Source organism: Egretta garzetta, unplaced genomic scaffold (genome assembly GCF_000687185.1).
Source record: "Egretta garzetta isolate BGI_Z169 unplaced genomic scaffold, ASM68718v1 scaffold23, whole genome shotgun sequence".
Taxonomy (NCBI): Eukaryota; Metazoa; Chordata; class Aves; order Pelecaniformes; family Ardeidae; genus Egretta; species Egretta garzetta.
In genome coordinates, this window is record NW_009259237.1 from 2,454,507 (window position 1) to 2,465,212 (window position 10,706).

Here is a 10,706-nt window from a genome sequence, read left to right on the forward strand (position 1 = left end):
GAGCTGGGGTTATTTAGTCTGGAGAAGAGGAGGCTGAGGGGAGACCTGATCGCCCTCTACAACTGCCTGACAGGAGGGGGGAGCCAGGTGGGTTCTCCCTAGTAACAGATGATAGGACGAGGGGGAATGGTTTGGAGTTGCGCCAGGGCAGGTTTAGGCTAGACATGAGGAAAGACCTCTTCACCGAAGGGTTTGTCAGGCTCTGGAATGAGCTGCCCAGGGAGGTGGTCGAGTCCCCATCCCTGGAGGTATTTAAAAGAAGGCTAGATGAGGTGCTTAGGGACATGGTTTAGTGGTGGGATGGCAGGGTTAGGTTAGAGGTTGGACTCGATGATCTCAAAGGTCTTTTCCGAACAAAGCGATTCTATGATTCTAGGAGCGCTGCGTGTAGCCTGAAGGTGGGATGAACTGATGCGCTGGGAGGAAAGTGAAGTGCCTGTTTTAAATTATTTCCTACTGAATCCAACTTCAGTTGCCACCCAAATTCTTACACCCCACCAACAGTTTTTGTTCTTCTGATAGAGCTACAAAGCAAGTTCAAGATTTTTTGTAAAGATGCTTTCCTTCGGTGATTTGTCAGACAATTCAGCTTTCCACAGTGCTAGAATACCGTAGCTTAAGTAGCCTAAAAATGACATTAATGACTCTCATGCAATTATACTGTTATGATGCCTGTTATGTGTCTTTTTGAGCACCTTGCATTACAGGAGTAGTTGAAGCACCAGAAGAGGTTGCCCAAAGCAGCTGTGGGAATTTCATCCCTGAAGATCTTCAGAACTTGACAAGGCACTGAGCAACCTAACTTTGAAATGAGCCCTGCTCTGAGAAACAGATTAAGATTATAGAGCCCAGAGGTCCTTGCCAACCTAAATTATATGTAAGATTAGGTAAATTGTCAGTGTTGTGATATCCTGACTTTGTGTCAAGTAAAGCTTTACGCCTCATGTATTTTTTCAACTTGAAATATATTTAGACCAGAATAATAGGGGTTAATAATAGACATTCAGTCGACAGATGAAGTGGCAGCTTCTCCAGACTCACTTTTGAGCCCTTGGAAGAATACTGTAGAGTGTGTAACAGACCAAAATCTCCCTGTTGTGCGTACCACTCCCTGCTAGTCCCTTTGGCTCATATTCTGCAAATACATATGCCAATATTTGACTACTCAGCTTTGAATAGCTCCACTCAAAGACATCTTTTATAGATGCCTGAATATTCTAATAATATAAAAACCAAAGTGCAACAGCTGAAAATATTAGAAGACCTATTTATTATATCATTGGCATCATCTTCGCTGCAAGTCTTTCAGTTTTTCGCTATCTTGGTTGTTTTTAAGCATTTAAGCTGTGTTGTAGTGAAAACCTAGTATTGATAAGATAACTAGACTTTTTACATAATAAATTAACTATCAATTAATCATTCCTGTATCAGAATAGATAAGAAATACAAATGAAATACTAAGGCTATCACTGAAAAATCGAGTTACTAAGGCTTTCGTTAAAGCTTTCTATAAAAATTGTGTAATTAGCAGAAACGGTGGTTCTACTCACTCACTCCAATAATACACCAGACCACATCCAGCTATAAACAGAAGCCAAATTCTATCAGTACCTGCATTCTACTTAGTTCAATGCTGAAGTATTTTACGTAGGCCCAGGAATGTTACCCCAGTCATTAATACCAGTCAAGAAATGCTGGAGCTGAACCACACTGTACATCTTCTACCAAGAAGTTCCGAGATTTCCTCAAGCTTTCTATTTCAATTTACTCACTGTACCAATGTAAGATTTGCCTACTATATGCAGCAGTGTTTCACCACACATTTGGTGTTTTCTGTCATAACTATATTTTTCTGCACATACAACACATTAAACACATGACAAGATGCTTTACCTCCTTTAAACATTTCACTGATTAAGAGGAAACAAATTCAGACACAACGTTAAACACCACTATCTGACACAAAATATTCATTTTAGCACTATAGCCTTTTCTTACAAATGTTATAAAGCAAACCATGAAAAGATTCAAACAGAAAGCCAAATCAAAGGTTCCATAAATCAAATGTTCAAGAAGGTTAAATTTAAAAAACCCATACATTTTACTGATAAAGACTGTTCGCTATGTTAGCATTATTAAAAAAAAAAAAACCTTATTAAATTATGTGTAATTTAAATTTACAAAGCATAACAACTCTGTCAGTGATGTTATCACTGAAAAACATGAGTCCAAGCCAATCTAAATTCTCTCAGGGCTCATATTGTTGTAGCAATACCTCACTGTTAATAAGGCTGTTCTTCAACATTCTGCAACAAAATCCAAAACTCTTGAGAGGCGTTATTGATGCTTTTTGGTTTTTTCTTGCCTCTATGAAATGGAGATAAAAAAAGAAAATGTCAAGGCAAATGTTGACACAAAACACTGCACAACTTTAGAAAACATTTTGGTAGAAAAATGCTTGCCACTAAACTCTCCCACACATACCCAAAGCACAGCAGAAACGCTATCTGCCCCAACCATAGATAGCACCTCCACGTAAGGAGCGCACTTACTGAACACAGCGAAAACTGCCAGAGAGGTTTCCACAAACCATCACCAGAGAAGAGACTGAACAGAGAAAATCCCAACTTCCTAATAAACTTAGAGATTAATTTAGAGTCCTTAACTGAAACTCTTATCCTTTTTGTATCCGGTCAGGTGGCACTGGAAGGTTCAAAAGCTCTCTAATATTTCCCCAGTTTAGTTCCCTCTCTCCAAGCACAAGCCCCAACTGAATTACATCAGAGACCACCCTAATGCTTAGCGTGCACTGCACTGAGCTGACACAAAGCACAGTCCCATGGGTTGCAAATTCTGGTAGCCTGTCCTTTTTTTGCAAGTCAGTTCAGGGTCAAAAGCTGAAAACTGAGCTGAGAGCATATATGATTAGTAGAAAATTAAATTATGATTACTTGCAACTGTAACCTGTAGTATTTCTTGGAAAGATCAACACTTGTCCGTCCTTTCTGAAATGGATAAGACCACAAAATCAAATTCCAGTGATTACCCATTTTTTTTACTCCACTCAAAAGACAGTTAATTTCTTCAGTCGTGAAATCTTTTCGGGTTCTTCTCTTCCTTAAAGTTGTTGCATTTATGTCCAAGGAACATATTTCATTGTTCTGCAAATATTTATTGTGGTGTAATTAAAAATTATGTACATTCACATACTATTTCAGATTTGGAAGTAGCGCATTATTACTGACAATATGATCTTAAGTAGTTCTAAAGTAATGATCGCTTTGTCAAGATTTCTTCACTGTCACCCACTTACTGAAATATATATTTTTTTTCCATGACCTTTACCTTTGTTTCTGTCATGCCTACAGAGTTTATACCTTTAGTATGTTTATTCCTTTGGGTTTCTGTTATTTTTATACTATGCAAATGTTCATTAATGCAGGAAAAAGCATACTCCCATATCCATTATTCAGAAAAGACTGTCAGTTGAAAAATGCTTAACTCATTTCAGGGATAAATCAGTATGACTGGAGTAGAATCAACAGAGAGGAATATCTTTTTAATAAGGTTCACTTTGCTACTGGGCTCCTGTTGAAGTTGACTTAAAAAGAAATTATGCAATTCATAGTGATTTTATTTATACATTTATAAATGCATGAGTGTATGATTAGGCTTTGCATAACTAACCTCATCTGTGTCGAGTGAATATATGCAATTTTCTTTTAAGTGCTGACATTGCTGGTTGCACGTTCCTCTGACTCTTTTTCTCTTCAAGTTAGCATCTTGGTTTTTTTGGAAAGCTACAAAATTGTGAACAAGGCCACCTCTTAGTTGCCTTATCTGAAATCTACTGTAAAACTGAATGTAGCATTGTAAAGGAACATTTATTCCAATGAACTTGAATATGTAAATGTTGCTTTATTACTAATATCTCATTTTCATTAGATCTTTTTCTCATCATTGACATTAACACGAGGATTATTTAAGCAAATATGGAAGCAACTAGCAAATAACAGGAATTAACTCAAACATCAGTAATGCTGCGATTGAAGGTGCCAGAAGATACCTATTTACATTCTTAGCCACTGTGTCCAACAGCAAGCACAGGGGCTTTGCTCAGTGCCCCGACCTAAGTGCAAAACTTGATCTTTAAGTTAGGCTTATTATAGAATTAACTTTCCAGTAACACTCACACTTTTTGTACATAGGTATCAAGTTATAGCTGTCAGTCAACGTAGTGTTTTTACTGGGTTCATCTCTACTTGAAGTATCAGATTTGGTTTTTGTAACTGGAGTCAAAAGAATACCTTAAAAAAACCCAAACAATAAAACATTATGCATCTTTCTTTAAAAAAACCACAAAACACAGCTAATGCTTTAGGAATTAAAATTTAAGACAGAACCATCTTTGGATCCATACTACTACCTGGTCTGGGAAGAAAGACTGGAAAATTAAGTTTACTTCAGAAAATGTTTACTTGCTAAAGGCAATATGTTAGTGTAATGGGCTCTTGAGATGAAATAAATTTGTGTTTGTTAATGACTATCATAGCCAAATTAATTTCTGAATCTGAAGGTGGAAAAAAAATTTCAAAAATAATTACAAAAAAACCCCCAATCTCCTAGCTTTTACCAGAAATTAATTAAATAAAATAACAATGTAAACAAGGTTTTTGGAAATAGGACATTAAAAATAATTCCCAGTGGGTGGGCTGATTTTTGGAAAGAGAATGTATTTTGAAGTAATATTAATGTTTTAGAATTTAAGTACTGATTTAGAGAGCTGCTTCAGCCTACTTTAAAATTTCTGGTCATCAATCATAAGAAACAGTATTGGTTAGTAGTTGCTGAAGGTAGTAATGTATGACTGTAGTTGGAGCTCTGCGGGATGTACCCACAAACACCACATTCCAAAGAAAATTCCCTGTGAATTAGGTAAAATATACATACCTGCAGAGTAAGAAAAAACTATAACCATTAACTTTTTACTACATTACAGATTAAAATACTGTAAAAGATATGTACTCTGCTACTTACAAATGGACACTTGTTGTATATTATAAAGAATACCAGTGTTTATGGGCAACTGATGGTTCTGTAAACAAAGGGTTCCTAAACTGCACTGCAGAAACTGATGGAACTTACATTCACTTTTCCATCTCTACCTTGTTAGTAACAACTTATTCAACATTTCATCATACAGGGCAGGTAGATAGATCTCCTGTACTTAATTTTCTGATAGGTTGTTTTCATTTGCTTGCTCTAGTATTGTTGTATACGTTAAGGTTTACCCTTCTAGCTATTTAGCACACAGAGACCCAAGTCCTTAGCAGAGCTCCAAGCAGGAACAGAAACAGGTATAACAAGATAATATGGCTCTAACTATATAACAGTTGCTGAATCCAAGAACAGGCAACTGTACTGTGTTCTGATCCTGACTGTAGCTCTCAATTTTAAAAATTAATGCCACAAAACCGAAAAATAGCAGATGGCATGGAAGTAACCCTGACAGGATTCAAAGCAGTATCTACATAGCAAGTGCCAGATAACTTCGCTGTGAAAAAATGTGCATATCACAATTTCATGATTATAGAATATGCATTTTCTGGCCTATTAATATACAGATTTTTCACAGAATCCACAAGAAAAAAAAAACCATAAGTCCCTATCCACAGCCTCCCAATGGTAAAGTCCTGCAAAAAAATTACTTAGACAGTAAGGGATTTTTGCATTCATTTCCAAACCAAGCCCTTACTTTGGAAACTATCCTTTTTGCTCCTAAAAGTTGGTATTTCTGTATGCAGTCTTTTTTTCTTCACTGGGGTCAGCAGTATTTCTGGAAAATATAAGATAGACACCAGTACAAATGCCAGTAAGTAATAACTGTTTAATTTTCAAAATGCCTCCTTTAAACCAGAAAAATACAGGATGCACTTTTATTTAATTAATTAAGAATTATAAGCCTGTTACATCTGTTAAGTATGTAATACTAGAATAAAATAACCTTGTTATGATGTCATACATCCATTTACGCTTATTTCAACTTAATATAGTCCCTTCTCTTAGTACTTGACGAACTTTGGCAAACAGGACAGAGTCTCATCAAAGCCTATGAGGATATATCACTACTGCCAAGAAATACACAAGATCCTCAAACAAAAGTGGCTAGTTCTGATCTCACTTAGTACAAATCATTGGCAAATCAAATTAAATGAATGAGTTTACAAGAGAAGGACAATCAGAATCAGACCAAAAAACGTTCAGAATTTTAAATATGATTTAAAACAATAGTTACAACTACTAAAAAAAGAAATAATAATTACTCTCATAAGTTGCATATCTACTGTTGTTGCAAACAGCCCATTTGCGAAGTTCCTTTCTGTATCGTTCTTCAGCTTCCAGAATGAATTTGTGATGGTCACACTGGTATGGACAACTTTGCAACATCTTGGTAAAGGTTTTACTATTGAAGGACAGTCCTCCTGCTGTACAACCTGGAAAAAAAAAAGGCTATTTTAGAAACAGCAAGCATGAATGCTATTGAAGCCATCACAAAGTCCAGTTTTCCACCTACACATCTTAAAAAAGGTTACACTTCTATGTATCTTCTTGAAAATACTTAATTCTTTGTTTGTACTTGCTCTCTAAAAAAAAAAAATAAAATAAAAAATTACACTGCATTTCAACTCCAGAAGTACAAAATGAGGCACGGATCCCCTACAGAAGTAAAAATATTAGTGGGATGCAAAGTTCCCTTTGCACATTTATCCAGGAACCAAAATCTAAAAGATGTCTTTGCTATACTTTGAAACTTTCTCTGTGTTGTAACAGTATCTGTATTTACCTGAATAAATGTAAGTCTAGCTTAGGTATGAATTTCCTCACAGGAAGCCTTCCTGTTTGTTTCTGAGGACATTCCTAGGGTAATTTATGGTTTAGTTATTCTTGGATGTTCTCACAGCTAATTACGTCAGCTGAAGGAGACTGTGAGGAATTGTAAGAAGGGCACTGGTACATATCTGCAATATTCTAGCCTAAAATAAGGCAGTGCTAAAGCTCAGGCTGAATTTAGTTTGACAACCTGGGCTCATATGCCTAAATGATGTTCAGAAGTAGGTTATGGGGTTGGGGTTTTTTTTTGGCTTTTGGTCTTTTTGTTTTAGTTTTTTTAATAGACACAGGGTTGATTGCAAAATCCACTTACAAACCCTGAGTACCAGCAGCATTCTTATAACCTACTGATAAGCCGTGTTTATGAAGTAGAAGATGGGGTAACTGAGGGCTGCAGTCATGGATGGCTATCAGACTGCCTGCCTGTACTCAATAGCAGTAAGGCAGAGGAAGCAGAAAGGCTGCAAAATAGTTCAGAGGCTTAGCAGGGCAATACATGAGGGAACTGAGCAGGGGTACATTTTTTCCCTCCCTCTTTCCGATCTGAAAAGGAGGAAAATACTGGCTTAAGTATTCTTTTAAGCAGTGTGTCATCTTTTAAGCTGTTGTATATTCTGTTAGTAAACCCACATTAAGAAAAGATGCATAGACCAAAACTGGACTATGTAAGCTTTATGTCAATATTTATGTTTTATTTTAGGGGCAGAAAAAGGAAGGGAAGCAGTTAAGAATTACATAATAGGTAACTGAACAGATTTGTTCAAATTTCTGTAATGTCAGTTCACTTACTGCATTGCTGACTCTTTAAGGCTTCTTTTATGGACTCAGGAAAGAAAGACCTAAGATAATATTTACCTAGACACTTTAAATTTGCCATTTTATGGGATGCAGATGCAGTTGAGGTACTTTTTTCTTCCTTGGTTAACTCTGAGTAGAATGAATGTTGATCTAAATTCAGAAGGAAAAAATCCCACTAAGAAAATGCAACCTGTCCTTTTGCTGTGGTAATCATGCATCAGCATACCTATATTTGTATTTCTATTTGTAGATTATTCAAGTTTAATTTACATAACAGCAGAAAATCCAAATTAAATTCCTGAAGTTGAACGGATCGCATTTACATTTTTGTAAATTCAGAATAATGACATTTCATTCAGTGCTTTTTCATCACTCAAAGCATACTACTTCAACTTGAACACAGCAAAATAACCCTGTAAACTTACATGGCTTAACTAAGCCCTATAAATTTTATCTGTATTTGGAATCAGATGCTGAAAAATGTGATGTACTGGAATAACTTTTATTCTCCATTTAATTAGGATGGAGATCAGCTTGGTCACCTGTAAAGCTACCATTCTGGCAAACACTAATCTAATGAATAATTATAAATTTTATAAATTAACAGGAAAGTAAATTGTGAATAAAGATTTGATTGAACAGATCCCAGTTCTGAAATAAATACGTCAGACAAAACCAGCATCCTTACGCATTTTCTGTTAATGGTTTTCATTGTTCAGTATGGATTGTATTCAGATTAAACTTAAAATATTTATCTGCGATACATTCATTTGAATAGTTAAAATCAATTTTAAAAAGAAAGCTAAAATATGTATTAGAAAAAAAGTAGAATAAATATTCTCCTGGTAAAATTGTATACAATATAAAATTTCCAAACTATGCAAACAGTTAAAGGATATTATACGTAATCTACTCTGTCATGTAATGATATATAACATCTGATAAAAGTAGTGATAGAAGTACACAAAACTAATTAAAATCTCATTAAGACCAAAATTATTTAAGAAAGAAATATGTTTAGCTATTTGTACCTGATGTGTGTGTTTGTTTCATATTTTTAACAATCTCTGCTGGTTGTTTAAATAAGTGTTCACTGGGAAGATCAAAATGTGAACAAATTAAAAAAAATACACAAACTTCACAACATACATTTACCTGTAAATTAATACATACATTCCAAAGGCAAAACAAAAACCACATTAAGTATATAAAAGATGAAACTCTAAAAAATTGATTCTAATTATCCCAAGTTACTGGGTTTGTAGTATCTAGCATATAACCACTGTATGCTAGAAGTCTGTTTACCAGAGATCTGTGATTCACATTCCTTGCAGTGCTGTTCACAGTATGTCTGTTCCAGCATTTGGGATACAGTTGCTTTCAAGGGATGCTGGTTTCCAGAGTCATTTGTAATTCTGGTTCACATAAAGATTACTTAGTGCACATAAAACTATCACAAAGTCTTCAAAATACTGTAGCCTTCACCAGATGTAGCCATTGCTCTAAAAGGTAACTGATTTTCTTCTTTTCTTCCACTGATTAACTTTTATGCAACCAACATGCTCCCGATATGGTGATCATGCATTTTTCTATGTCATTGACTACTTCTGAATGCTGCAGGAGCAAGGAGCCTAATCCATGGTTATGTTTGGTTAACACCTGTTTTCACACAAATACATATGCAAGGAGAGAGCTTTCCGCCCCCCAAAAAAGATTAATTTCTTAATAGTTTTGTGCTTCAGAGATCTGAACAACAAAAAAAGAAGCTGTGTGAAATTATGCTAATCAGTAGCAAAGCAAAATTTACCTGAATGTACCATGGAAAATATCCTAGGCTCTTGATAATTTCTGCGGTAGTTGCAGAGTTACAATATAACGCGTGCAAGGAAACTGCATAAGAGCAGGGTCCAGCCAGCCACAATAAAAATGTGGAACTCAAACAAAGGAGAAATGTAGTTTTGTTCATACTCTCTCATTGCCTGTCTTGAGGGATGTTCCAGATATAAATTCAAGATAATGGAATTGATATTTATCCTATAACTAATTTTTTGTTTATCAGTAGGGAAGATAACCATGAGGAGCAAAAGAAAAAGAGGAAAATAAGCATCTGTTTGAGAGCAACGAGCAAGAGAAGAGTGAATAACTGAACAAGGCTGTATCGTTATCTTCCCATGCAGGGAAGCAACTGAGCATGAGGGGAGAAAAACAGGGGGGAGCGGCTTTCCCTAGTTTATAGGCACTCCAATTTCAACTTTTTTTGCAGAGCAGTTCTGTAACGGCTGCTTTCCCCATAAGCGCATATTACACAAGTCTTTGTGGTTTCATCCAAACCAATGGGTCAAATCTTGATCTACTGAATCAGTGAGAATTTTGAGGCAAAAACTGTGGATGCTTTTTCATCACTATGTTGAAGGTATTAGAACATGGCCTGTTACAGGCTCTCTATACAATCCGTCAGAAGCCCACCATTCAGAGAAAAAGATCAGAAGCTTTTGTTACTACAGTGTCTATAATCTTTGATCTGTGATGTCAAAAACACTCCCACAGAATATTCTCTAGTGAGCCACCAAAAGACTATGTCCTTTCACAAGGAGAAAAAGACATCATTAGTAACAGACAACTTAAAAGGCTGACATTCAATTTGGAAATTACTGAAGAGAAGCTACTTTGTACTCCTGCTTAGGTGTAAGATGCTTACCTTACTTCAGGAATAGATTGATTTTTTACACAAGCAGTTTTTTCATTTTTACTGTGACTTTGAAGTACACTGTCTGTTTGCAGTTCATTAACTGAACATGGAATATTACTCTGTTCACTTTGTCTAGCAGAAGCATTTACTGGATCTATAGTGTTCACTATTTCATTTTTCAGTGGAGAAGAATCTACAGATGGAGCAAGAACCTGATCATCCAACTTAGAGGTCAACTGCAGACAATGTACTACTTTATGTGTTCTTTCTATGTAAGTTTTTGGATCAGCAGGATTTACTTCATGATATTTTGATGCTTCAGTGTTGG

General features: G+C 35.7%; 1 protein-coding gene across 1 annotated transcript in view; it reads right to left on the bottom strand.

The window, feature by feature from the left end:
- Positions 1-1,473: 1,473 nt before the first annotated feature.
- TERB1 (telomere repeat binding bouquet formation protein 1) overlaps positions 1,474-10,706 on the bottom strand; it is a 20,165-nt gene continuing 10,932 nt past the window's right edge. Inside the window, exons 13-21 of the mRNA XM_035891529.1 lie at positions 10,388-10,705; positions 8,721-8,782; positions 7,747-7,839; positions 6,324-6,494; positions 5,756-5,836; positions 4,194-4,307; positions 3,688-3,800; positions 2,965-3,161; positions 1,474-2,367 (exon numbers count right to left, since the gene is read on the bottom strand). Coding sequence (XP_035747422.1) covers positions 2,283-2,367; positions 2,965-3,161; positions 3,688-3,800; positions 4,194-4,307; positions 5,756-5,836; positions 6,324-6,494; positions 7,747-7,839; positions 8,721-8,782; positions 10,388-10,705 — 1,234 coding nt within the window. The 3' untranslated portion in view covers positions 1,474-2,282. The remainder of the gene's footprint in view (positions 2,368-2,964; positions 3,162-3,687; positions 3,801-4,193; positions 4,308-5,755; positions 5,837-6,323; positions 6,495-7,746; positions 7,840-8,720; positions 8,783-10,387; position 10,706) is intronic.